A 13,594-nucleotide genomic window follows, 5' to 3' on the forward strand; every position below is an offset into this window, starting at 1 on the left:
CAACCATGTGTGAACCAAATAAAATGTTGGATGGGCTGACTCTGGCCTGAGGAATGGCCATGCTCCTGATGGCAGATGGCATAGTTACCAGGTCTTTGGGCTGAGCATAAAGGAATCCATCCATGCGTGAATAGCATCAACTAGGTGTAAGTTTTTTCCCCACAAATTTTTCAAGACATTGTTTCTGGCTTATAGTTTCAACATTATTCATCTACTTCTTCTCAACAGAGGGGAATCCACAAGCAGTACATTCATTTCTTTCATTATTCACTCTCAGGGAAAATGTTAATGTGAAGTGGAGAAGGGAAAGAGGAAAGGGGCCTGGAAGAGCTACAAGCTGATGATCTGCTCTTGAATAATAAAGAATTGCCAGGTGGTGTGTGTGGTCCAGTGTGCCCTGTCTGATACTTTCATGTCCATCTGGAACTTAACAAATCGAAGATTTATACCAAGATCCAGCCCTGAGGCAGGGCAGAAAGAACATCAACAATTTATAAACAAATGCCAGGCTTTTCTCTGCCTCGCTGTGAATGTCTTCTGGCATTTAAAAAGAGAAACCTTGTAAATCTCTGTCTATAGAGCTCTTTTTGAAACAACTGGGAGTAGCCAAGGGTTTAAGGAATTAGATGAATGTTGAAAACATCTCTCTGTATGATTGTTGGAATCGTCTCCCTGTTTCTGCCTTCTCCGCCCAGACAGTCTGTTACAGTCGAAACAATAGTCAGCCCTTTTAAAACGTTTGCCACTCAGTTCATCTCTCTCCTTTTGACTCACAAGACTCCAGTGGCTAAGTGCCTCTCAATGTCCTAAAAGGCCTTTTATACAATCTGTGCCCTGCCCAGCCTTCCCATTACTTCCCTGACCTTACCTCCTACTACTTATTCACCACATGCTCACTGTGCTGGGCACACTGGTCTCCTTGCTGTTCCAGTAACACTCTGGCATGTTCCCTCCTAAGAGCCTTTGCATTTGATATTCTCTGCTTGGATGACTTTCTCCCCAAATACCCCCATTGCTACCCTTATTGCTTCCCAGAGAAACCTTGCTTACTGAAAACTGCAATCCCCTCTTCTTCCCCATACCTCCAGTACTCCCTATTCCCATTCCCTACTTTGTTTATAGTACTTGTTCCCAGTTACATTTTACTCATTTCCCCTTAATGCAAGTTCATGAATGTGGGCTTTTTTGTCTGTTTTATTCACTCCTACATGTATGGAGCTTAAAACAGTGCCTAAAAATATAGAAAAACATAGTAGGTGCTTGACAAGTATTTGTTGAATACATTTTGAGATTTTTTTTTCCTTCTGTGCTACAAGTAGGTAGTCTTCACTGTGCTGACAGATGCACCTGAATCCTGGTGTTTTTAATGTTTCTTGAATTTTTTTGCTTTTCTCCATCTCCACTGTTATTTCCCTTAGTTAAAACCAACACAATTTCTTGCTTTCCCCCATCCACTTTTTTAAAAATTAATTTTTATTTATTATTATTATTTTTAATTTTGTTATCATTAATCTAAAATTACATGAAGAACATTGTGTTTACCAGGCTCTCCCCTTCACCAAGTCCCCCCGACAAACCCAATTACACTCACTCTCCATCAGCGTAGTAAGATGTTGTAGAATCACTACTTGTCTTCTCTGTGTTGCACATCCCTCCCTATGCCCCCCACCACATTATACATGCTAATCATAATACCCCCTTTCTTCTTCTCCACCCTTATCCCTCCCTTCCCTCCCATTCTCTATAGTCTCTTTCCCTTTGGTAACTGTTAGTCCATTCTTGGGTTCTGTGATTTTGCTGCTGTTTGGTTCCTTCAGTTTTTCCTTTGTTCTTATACTCCACAGATGAGTGAAATCATTTAGTATTTGTCTTTCTCCACTTGGCTTATTTCACTGAGCATAATACCCTCTAGCTCCATCCATGTTGTTACAAATGGTAGGCTTTGCTTTCTTCTTATGGCTGAATAATATTCCATTGTGTATATGTACCACATCTTCTTTATTCTTTATCCATTCATCTACTGATGGACACTTAGGTTGCTTCCATTTCTTGGCTATTGTAAATAGTGCTGTGATAAACATAGGGGTGCATCTGTCTTTTTCAAACTGGAGTGCTGCATTCTTAGGGTAAATTCCTAGGAGTGGAATTCCTGGGTCAAATGGTATGTCTATTTTGAGCATTTTGAGGAACCTCCATACTGCTTTCCACATGGTTGAACTAATATACATTCCCACCAGCAGTGTAGGAGGGTTCCCCTTTCTCCACAACCTCACCAACATTTGTTGTTGTTTGTCTTTTGGATGGTAGCCATCCTTAGTGGTGTTAGGTGATATCTCACTGTGGTTTTAATTTGCATTTCTCTGATGACTAGTGATGTGGAGCATCTTTTCACATGTCTGTTGGCCATCTGAATTTCTTCTTTGGAGAACTGTCTGTTCAGTTCCTCTGCCCATTTTTTAATTGGATTATTTGCTTTTTGTTTGTTGAGGTGTATGAGCTCTTTATATATTTTGGATGTCATCCCTTTATTGGATCTGTCATTTACAAATATATTCTCCCATACTGTAGGATACCTTTTTGTTCTATTGGTGGTGTCCTTTGCTGTGCAGATGCTTTTCAGCTTGATATATTCCCACTTGTTCATTTTTGCTTTTGTTTTCCTTGCCCAGGGAGATATGTTCATGAAGAAGTCACTCATGTTTATGTCCAAGAGATTTTTGCCTATGTTTTTTCCTAAGAGTTTCATGGTTTCATGACTTACATTCAGGTCTTTGATCCATTTTGAATTTACTTTCGTGTATGGAGTTAGACAGTGATCCAGTTTCATTCCCTTACATGTAGCTGTCCAGTTTTGCCAGCACCATCTGTTGAAGAGACTGTCATTTCCCCATTGTATGTCCATGGCTCCTTTATCAAATATTAATTGACCATATATGTTAATATCTGGAGTCTCTAATCTGTTCCACTGGTCTGTGGCTCTGTTCTTGTGCCAGTACCAAATTGTCTTGATTACTATGGCTTTGTAGTAGAGCTTGAAGTTGGGGAATGAGATCCCCCCCACTTTATTCTTCTTTCTCATGATTGCTTTGGCTATTCAGGGTCTTTGGTGGTTCCATATGAATTTTTGAACTATTTGTTCCAGTTCGTTGAAGAATGTTTTTGGTAATTTGATAGGGATTGCATCAAATCTGTATATTGCTTTGGGCAGGACGGCCATTTTGATGATATTAATTCTTCCTAGCCACAAGCATGGGATGAGTTTCCATTTGTTAGTGTCCTCTCTAATTTTTCTTAAGAGTGTCTTATAGTTTTTAGAGTATAAGTCTTTCACTTCTTTGGTTAGGTTTATTCCTAGGTATTTTTTTTTTTTGATGCAATTGTGAATGGAATTGTTTTCCAGATTTCTCTGTCTATTGGTTCATTGTTAGTGTATAGGAAAGCCACAGATTTCTGTGTGTTAACTTTGTATCCTGCAACTTTGCTGAATTCCGATATCAGTTCCAGTAGTTTTGGAGTGAAGTCTTTAGAGTTTTTTATGTACAATATCATGTCATCTGCAAATAGTGACAGTTTAACTTCTTCTTTACCAATTTGGATTCCTTGTATTTCTTTGTTTTGTCTAATTGCCATGGCTAGGACCTTTAGTACTATGTTGAATAACAGTGGGGAGAGTGGGCATCCCTTTCTTGTTCCCGATCTCAGAGGAAAAGCTTTCAGCTTCTCGCTTTTCAGTATGATGTTAGCTGTGGGTTTATCATATATGGCTTTTATTATGTTGAGGTACTTGCCCTCTGTACCCATTTTGCTGAGAGTTTTTATCATGAATGGATGTTGAATTTTATCGAATGCTTTTTCAGCATCTATGAAGATGATCATGTGGTTTTTGTCCTTCTTTTTGTTGATGTGGTGGATGACGTTAATGGATTTTCGAATGTTGTACCATCCTTGCATCCCTGGGATGAACCCCACTTGGTCATGGTGTATGATCCTTTTGATGTATTTTTGAATTCGGTTTGTTGAGTATTTTTGCATCTACGTTCATCAGAGATATTGGTCTGTAATTTTCTTTTTTGGTCGGGTCTTTGCCTGGTTTTGGTATTAGGGGGATGTTGGCTTCATAGAATAAGTTTGGGAGTATTCCTTCCTCTTCTATTTTTTGGAAAACTTTAAGGAGAATGGGTATTATATCTTCTCTGTATGTCTGATAAAATTCTGAGGTAAATCCATCTGGCCCGGGTTTTTTTTTCTTGGGTAGTTTTTTGATTACCACTTCAATTTCTTTGCTGGTAATTGGTTTGTTTAGATTTTCTGTTTCTTTCTGGGTCAGTCTTGGAAGGTTGTATTTTTCTAGGAAGTTGTCCATTTCTCCTAGGTTTTCCAGCTTGTTAGCATATAGGTTTTCATAGTACTCTCTAATAATTCTTTGTATTTCTGTGGGGTCCGTAGTGATTTTTCCTTTCTCGTTTCTGATTCTGTTGATGTGTGTTGATTCTCTTTTTCTCTTAATAAGTTTGGCTAGAGGCTTATCTATTTTGTTTATTTTCTCAAAGAACCAGCTCTTGGTTTCATTGATTTTTTCTATTGTTTTATTCTTCTCAATTTTATTTATTTCTTCTCTGATCTTTATTATGTCCCTCCTTCTGCTGACTTTAGGCCTCATTTGTTCTTCTTTTTCCAATTTTGATAATTGTGATGTTAGACTATTCATTTGGGTTTGTTCTTCCTTCTTTAAATATGCCTGGATTGCTATATATTTTCCTCTTAAGACTGCTTTCGCTGCATCCCACAGAAGTTGGGACTTTGTGTTGTTGTTGTCATTTATTTACATATATTGCTGGATCTTCATTTTAATTTGGTCATTGATCCATTGACTATTTAGAAGCGTGTTGTTAAGCCTCCATGTGTTTGTGAGCCTTTTTGCTTTCTTTATACAATTTATTTCTAGTTTTATAGCTTTGTGGTCTGAAAAGTTGGTTGGTAGAATTTCAATCTTTTGGAATTTACTGAGGCTCTTTTTGTGGCCTAGTATGTGGTCTATTCTGGAGAATGTTCCATGTGCACTTGAGAAGAATGTGTATCCTGTTGCTTTTGGGTGTAGAGTTCTATAGATGTCTATTAGGTCCATCTGTTCTAGTGTGCTTTTCAGTGCCTCTGTGTCCTTACTTATTTTCTGTCTGGTGGAACTGTCCTTTGGAGAGAATGGTGTGTTGAAATCTCCTAAAATGAATGCATTGCATTCTATTTCCTCCTTTAGTTCTGTTAGTATTTGTTTCACATATGCTGGTGCTCCTGTGTTGGGTGCATATTATTTATAATGGTTATATCCTCTTGTTGGACCCTTTATCATTATGTAATGTCCTTCTTTATCTCTTGTTACTTTCTTTGTTTTGAAGTCTATTTTATCTGATACTAGTACTATAACACCTGCTTTTTTCTCCCTATTGTTTGCATGAAATATCTTTTTCCATCCCTTGACTTGTAGTCTGTGCATGTCTTTGGGTTTGAGTTGAGTCTCTTGTAAGCAGCATATAGATTGGTCTTTTTTTTTTATCCATTCAGTGACTCTAAGTCTTTGGTGTATTCAGTCCATTTACATTTAGGGTGATTATCGATAAGTATGTACTTATTGCCATTTCAGGCTTTAGATTCGTGGTTACCTAAGGTTCCAGGTTACTTTCCTTACTATCTAAGAGTCTAACTTAACTCACTTAGTATGCTGTTACAAACACAATCTAAAGGTTCTTTTCTGTTTCTCCTCCTTTTTCTTCCTCCTTCATTCTTTATATATTAGGTATCAAATTCTGTACATTTTGCCTATCCCTTGATTGACTTTGTGGATAGTCAGTTTAATTTTGCATTTGCCTCACAATCAGCTGCTCCACCTTCCCTACTGTGTTCTACTACCTCTGGTGACAGCTTTCCAACCCTAGGAACACTTCCATCTATAGCAGTCCCTCCAAAATAGACTGCAGCGATAGTTTGTGGGAGGTAAACTCTCTCAGCTTTTGCTTATCTGGAAATTGTTTAATTCCTCCTTCAAATTTAAATGATAATCTTGCCAGATAAAGTAATGTTGGTTCCAGGCCCTTCTGCTTCATGGTATTAAATACATCATGCCACTCCCTTCTGGCCTGTAAAGTTTCTGTTGAGAAGTCTGATGTTAGCCTGATGGGCTTTCCTTTGTATGTGATCTTATTTCTCTCTCTGGCTGCTTTTAGCAGTCTGTCCTTATCCTTGACCTTTCCCATTTTTATTACTATGTGTCTTGGTGTTGTCTTCCCTGGGTCCCTTGTGTTGGGAGATCTGTGGATCTCCATGGCCTGAGGGACTATCTCCTTCCCCAGATTGGGGAAGTTTTCAGCAGCTACCTCCTCAAAGACACTTTCTATCCCTTTCTCTCTCTCTCTTCTTCTTCTGGTATCCCTATAATGCGAATATTGTTCTGCTTGGATTGGTCACACAGTTCTCTCAATATTCTTTCATTCTTTGAGATCCTTTTTTCTCTCTGTGCCTCAGCTTCTTTGTATTCCTCTTCTCTAGTTTCTATTTCACTTATTGTCTCCTCCACCATATCCAATCTGCTTTTAATACCCTCCATCATACTCTTCAACGATTGGATCTCTGACCTGAATTCATTCCTGAGTTCTTGGATGTCTTTCTGTACCTCCATTAGAATGTTGACGATTTTTATTTTGAACTCCCTTTCAGGAAGAGTCATGAGGTCCATATCATTTAAATCTTTCTTGGGAGTTGTATTAATAATTTTACTCTGGACAAGGTTCCTTTGGCATTTCCTGTTTGTATATGGCACCCTCTCTTGTCCAGAAGCTCTATTCTGGAGCTGCTCAGCCCCTGAAGCAATGTTGGGGGTTGCAGGGGAGTGGTATTGGTGCCTGGGATGAGGAAAGAGCTGTTCCCCACCTCCTGGCTGCTGTGCCTGTCCCCACTGCCTGAGCCAGTGGGCCGGGCACACAGGTGTAAGTTTTTGTCCCAGAGCAGCCGGATATGGATCCCTACTTTCCACAAGCAGCTGTAATCCCAGTCTCCCCAGGAACTCTGCCTGTATTAACTTTCCAACCTGGTAGTCATGTGAGTCTCATGAAAGCACCATGAAATGTAGGTTTGTGCTCCCAGAGCAGATCTCCGGAGCTAGGTATTCAGCAGTCCCAAGCCTTCCTCTCCCTCCCTGATCAGTTTCTCTTCCTCCTGCCGGTGAGCCTGGGTGGGGGAAGGGCTTGGGTTCTGCACAGCCACAGCTCTGGTACGTCACCCCATTTGGTGAAGTCTGCTCTTTTCTCCAGGTGTGTACAGTCTGATGCTGTTCTCTTTCCTGTTGCTCTCTCAGGATTAGTTGTGCCAATTAAATTTTCTAATTGTATACAGTTTTAGGAGGAAACATCTGTCTCTCCTCTCACACCACTATCTTTAACCACCCCCATCCACTTTTGTTCCCTCCACATAGACTGACTCAGCAGCCAGAAGGGTCCATCTAAAATCTAAATGTGGTCATTTACCATTCATTCCTTCATTTAAAAATTTTTCAATGGTTTCCCGTTGCCCTTCACATAAAACTCAGTGTCCTTACCCTATCCCACAAGGCCTTGAATGGTGTGGTATCGACACTGGCTTTTTGGACTAACACACCAAGTTCCTTCTCAACTCGGGGTCTCTGCTGTTCCTTCATATGGAATACTCTTCTGTTCCCATTTTTCATCTGGTTGACAGTCTCCATGTCAGTCTAAAATTCCTTTTGTTTGACTTTCCCTAACTCTTTCTACTAATTAAGTTCTTCTACATTTTCCTTTATAGAATTTACCACAACAGTAATTCAATTCTTGTTGAATTGTTTGTTTACTGGCTATCTCTATGTGTAGCTGTTGAGGATAAGAACACTTCCTATGGGGCTTATCTTTGTATCTCCAGCACTTAACACTGTCACTGATACATAGTAGGAATTTAATGAATACTTGTGGAGAAATAAATGAAAACAGAAGGTAGATACCTTGCTGTCCCAGGGAATGGGACCATGTGGACTAGTATCTCATTAATTAATGATGTGTTTCTCCCCACAGAGATTATTTCACAGAAGATGATGGAGAGATAGTACCCAGAACACATCAGGCAATGGGTAAGGAGGCTGTGGGCCTTGCCTTGCTAAATTCTTGTTTCCTGTTTATCATAATGCCCTTGAATTATGAACACTTTAAATTCATCACAGCAATATCCTCAGACTTTTTCTGAATTTCCAGATTTGCACATATCACTGCAGCATATAATTCCCAGCTTTCCAGCACAGTGCAGTAAATCATAACTGAAATTCTTATGTGAACTCTTCATACTTTCAATGATTCTGTAATTGCAAGACTAAAGCCAATTGTAAAATGATGAAAGTAGATTCTACCACTGTAGCTCCAGGGGCAAGGGTGTTCCTAGCCCAAGACAAATCCCCTGTGAAATTGGTGAAAACAAAATAAGTCAAGGGAAAGGGTAGTTTGGGAGAAACCATTTTTATTGCTCACAGCTTGCTCGAATTTGCTAGGTAAGGCCAGGCCCCGTCCACCACTCCCAACCCTGCGAGCTCTCTACTTCCTGCCCGCCCCTTCCTGGAGGAACTCCATTGGCGGGCCTTTGGTGACTGGCAGACAGCAGACGCCAGACCACTTATGTACCAGGAACAGAGAAGAGGAGAGAATGGCCGTTCTCTCTCCAGCCCTTGCCCCGGAGGCTGCGGGAGGCTACGGCAGTAAATACCTACTGATACGTTAATGCGGGACATTCTGAAAATTCTGCCATTTACCCAGAACTGCTGAAGTGAAGTCTCTAAAATACCATTAAAGTGGGTATAATAATAGTGTAAACCCAGTGAGATCAAATGAGAAAAGCACTTATACAGAGCTTGTCAAGAAATAAGTAAATCTTATTAGTGTTAATGTATTCATAATAATATCATACCCTTACTTCACTAACATTAGCCAGGGATCTACCTGAATTACAAAACCAAAGTGAAGATAAAAATAGCGCTCTTTGGGGGACCATTTTTCACAAAAACTTTTCATCACTTACAGGTTTTACTTACTTTACAAAGTGATTTTTTTCCTTTTTCATACCAGCCTGAAGGACAGAGGGTTCATATGCACAATGTGGAAAAAAGTGTTTAATCTGAATGTAGTCTTCAGAGACACTTTAAAATTAACAGTTAAATCTACAAATTGCAAGGATCTACCATACTCATTTTGAGCATCAAGACCCTCTATAAGAGAAAAATCTAGGAGTTTGGCAAAAGTGGAAGAGGAATGGAGAAAGTCAAGATATGAATTTGGGTACTTAATTAATTATTTAATCCACTTAAAAACTTTGGGATTAAAGTATTATTATTCCCATTTTTACAAAGGCAGTAAAGCTCAGCAAAATTAAGAGACTTGTCTAAATTCCCATAATGAGTAAGTAGTTGTTAGCATTCATATCCAAGCTTCAAAGGTTCTTCTCTTCCTCATATCCTACTAATCCAACCATAATGTACTATCTGGCTGTGTTTTCAAGATGTGTTCTGTTTAATAGCCTTTTTAATTTCACTTAATGTGGAAGAAAAAAATTCTAATTTCTTTTAATTAAAACATTTGCATTTGCTTAGAAATAATCAGAATATCAACAAAACAGGTGTGACATTATTAATACTATTATTTTTATTAATTTGTAATCCCAGATTTAATAGAACAATTGTTTTGTACAAGTTGAATCAAAGACAACTGAGGATGGAAAAAAATGCCACCTCCATCTATAATTTGTGCTGTGCAGCAATTAAAACCTGCTTTAAATTCTGTGCTAATCTAAACCCCTGTACTCTACCAGGGAAGGTTGGTGGCTATTGAAAATACCATTAAAGATAGGGTTCTCTAAAGACACACTTGATAATATGTTAATTTTATGAAAATAACAAGACACTATATGTGTCCAATTTAAAAACAAATCATATGGCCTTACATTTCCATCTTTTTTCTTTACAATGAGTGGTATAATAGGGTTAATTAAACACTTTCAGACAAGAAAAAACTGCCCTGGAACCACCATATTTATCATAATTATTATCTTCATTTTCATCTTTTTCAGCTTGACTTGGGCTGAGGGTCCAGGATATCGTTATTGGCTTTACTCACATGTTTGGCACTTGGTGATTGGCTGTCAGCTGGGGTGTCTTCATTCCCTATACTTGGCCTTTCCTTCTCCAGGAGGGTAGACTAGGCTGCTTCATAGCACCATGGTCTGGGGTTCGAAAAAGGCAAGAAAGGAATGCAAGGCCTCTTAAAGGCCTAGTCTCTGGAACTTACACAGGAGCATTTTCATCGTATTCTCTGGGTCAAAGTAAGTTACCAGACCAACCCAGATCCAAGCGGTAGAGAAATAGGCTCCACTTCTTACTGGAGAAGCAGAAACATCAAATTACAAAGACGCAAGGGCATTTCCATAGTGTAGTGGTTATCATGTTCACCTCACAAAGGGTCATGGACATAAACTAGTGTGTTTCGTTGGGGACTATTATTAACATGCTCTCCCACACGCTACTTTATCTGAACTGTCTATGTGGCTTAGAATTGATTATAATTTGCAGAAAAATTCTGCTGGATTGTACAGGTTGGAATGACTATAATGCCACTATTATATAAATTTTTTTGTCGTGCTGTTTCACTGGCAGCTTTTCTTAGTGATACTAAAGATCGAGGCCCTCCAGCACAATCACAGACCTGGAGAACTGGTGAGAAGGTCCCCTTTGGGCAGACACATTCCCTGAGAGCATTTGAAAAACTCCCTCTGGTGCAGACCCAGGCTCTCCGAGACTTTGAGAAGGTAAGTTTCATGGGTGGAAATTTGTTGTCCCAATTAGCAGTAATGCCCTGGGATAGTAACATCTTATAAAACACGAACAAGGGCTTAGTCTGGATTGTGAGCATTCTTACCATAATGGTGTGTTTTTTGAAAGCATATATCCCAATACGAATATGCTGTTAGCTATTTTTAAAAGCATTTATCCCAGTACACACACAGTGTTAGCTATGTACTGCATGCCATGGTTCATGGATAATTGCTTGTATCATGATTCTGTTTGCCATTTTTACCCCTGGTTTACTTCTGAGATGAATTCAGGAAGTTTAAATGGCACACTGAGAATCTGGAGGTGGCTATAGTGAACCCACAGCTTTACATTCTCTGTGGCTGTCTTGGACCACTCTAGATACCTGGGTACTGTCTGCAGTATGAGGCCCGCAGCCACAACCATTTGTGTCTCAAACAGAATCTGGCATTATTGCTCAAAACTCCTGATTCAACTCTTGCAGTGCTCTGTGTCTTGATGTGGTTATCCTTAGATTTGGCCAAGAGCCAAATTACTGACACTGTAATACAGGTCCCCAACCTCCTGGGCCCTGTACTGATCCCAGGAAGTCTGTACAATAGAACTCATCTACTGGGATTTATATGGCCTGGAAAGAGCACCCAGGGTTTCTTCCACACCCCACACCCCTGCTAAAAAAAAGAAATAGCTTTTTGGTGCCCCCTGGGGGTTACCAAGGGATTGGGCCACACTCGAGTGCTGTGTAGATACCCCCTGAGATAATAATGTGTTTCTTTCATTCTTGAATTGATAGCTTTTGACATAAAATAATACAATTCCATTTTCAAAAAAGGGCTAATAAATCAGTGCTGACATGGATTTACCCTGTCTTCCCTCAGTTTGTAAATAGAAATGTTTCCCTAGGACCTAATGTAAATCCTACCAGATATTTCTGTGGACAAAGAATATGCTCCATCTAACACATGCCTGAGAATGAAACAGCGTACTCTTGGTTTTCTTGTTTAGGTTTGGTTTTTTTTGCTCAGAGTTATCATGGATAATGTTTTGGTTTTTCTTTTTCTTTTTTGTTAAGGCACAGAGAGTATGGAGGAATATTAAGTGGCTTTGGAAGACTAAAGCTCTGACCAGCTGTGTGGTGCTGGTGGTGGGAGTTGGGGGATAACACCCAGCCCCTTCCTCTTTTTTCACCTTTTGTATCTGCTGCAGTGCAGAAAAGGTGAGCAGAGCTACAGTGCTCCTCAAAGCTATGTGGGGTGCTCACTGAAAGACAGTCTACCTACATGTTCCTTTTGTTGAGAGGTACTTTGGAATGTGGAAGTGAGGGGTGTCACCTCCACTGAGAGAATATATGGCTGATGCTGTAGGGAGAGGGGAAAACCATGGACTGAGTTGGGCAGTGAGTACAGGTCAGCTGACTTTCAGCTGTGACGTTCTAAGGCCTATTCTCTTGACATTCAGGTCCAATATCACTGATTAGTCCTTATTTCTCAATGCTGAGAACTACTGACAGAAACCAAGCAAGGACACAGAGAAATGACCAATCAGAGATGTTTAAACCTCTCTCCCATACATGTCACATAATAAATAAAACGAGTATACAACACACGTTTTTATCAGAAAGGTCATTGCCAGGGCTTATACACATGACTTTTTTAGAACCCTAGAATTTATGTACCATGATCATAAATCCTGACAATTTATTGCAACAGAAAGATTTTTACGTGTAAAGAGCCACGTGTTGAGAAAAACTCTTTTGTATATGCTTCCCCACTGCCCGCGGCCCTCAGCATGTCTGGGATGAACAGGACCAGAGCGGCACATAGATAATGCCAGCTGCCATATGTTGATCACTTTCTGTACATTACATGCTGTTCTAATTATGTGCAGTATTACCTTACTTGGCTTACAATAACCCTGTGAAGAATGCATGATTATTACCCCAGTTTACAATCAAGGAAATAAATGCACAAAGAATAACAAAGGAACTTACCCAGTGTCTCATAATGTGGGCCTTAAAGCACTCCTTATTTCTGTGACCTGAAATCTCGAGTACTTTCTAGGCTGTGGAGCTCAGCCTGCAAGGGTTTGGTGGTAGTGGTACTGTAGCCATTAGTCCCTCCCACTTAGATGGCACAGAATGCAGTTTGTACCCATCTTCTCTAGGTAAACTAAATCTATTCTTAACTCCCAGTGTTCTCCATCACCTGCATTTTACTCCATTAATTCTGAACTATTTGCAACTCAAAGCCATTTCATATTACCAAGTCTTTGTTCCAGCTATTGCCTCTGCCTAGAGTATCTTTTCTGTCCTATTCTTCACCTGGTTAAAGCCTACTCATACTTCAAAGGTCAGCTCAGATGCCAATTTCTCTTTTTTCTTAGGATGCCTTCCCTGACTCTCTAATCTCAAAATATTAGTCTGACTCTAAACTCTTCAAGGGCAGAAAACAGATGTTGCTCATCCTTTTCTAGTCTCTAGAATCTAGTATGATGCCAGTACATAGTAAGTGCTCAGTAAATGTTCATCAACTAAACTTGTTGGGTTTGTACTTGGATTTCCCCTGGCTTGTTTTCCTCCAGCCAAGTCTACTGGACTTGAATTTCCCCCAGCCTCTCTACTCAGTAGTCACTGAATGTATTCTCAGTAAGTTGAATGGTTCTAAGGAGTCTATTGATATATTAATTGATTGATTAAAATAGGAAACTGGGAAATCAAGAAAAGTCCATTTGTGTTTAACAATGAGTTTA

General features: G+C 39.6%; 1 protein-coding gene across 14 annotated transcripts in view; it reads left to right on the plus strand.

The window, feature by feature from the left end:
• PDE4DIP (phosphodiesterase 4D interacting protein) overlaps positions 1–13,594 on the plus strand; it is a 268,329-nt gene that overhangs the window by 59,620 nt on the left and 195,115 nt on the right. For all 14 annotated transcript variants that reach the window (XM_073234511.1, XM_073234503.1, XM_073234501.1 and 11 more), the window contains 2 exons: positions 8,073–8,128; positions 10,691–10,842. In XM_073234511.1, the coding sequence (XP_073090612.1) occupies positions 8,073–8,128; positions 10,691–10,842 (208 nt within the window). Of the gene's footprint in view, positions 1–8,072; positions 8,129–10,690; positions 10,843–13,594 lie in introns of those variants that run through there.

Source organism: Manis javanica, chromosome 4 (assembly GCF_040802235.1).
Source record: "Manis javanica isolate MJ-LG chromosome 4, MJ_LKY, whole genome shotgun sequence".
Classification (NCBI taxonomy): Eukaryota; Metazoa; Chordata; class Mammalia; order Pholidota; family Manidae; genus Manis; species Manis javanica.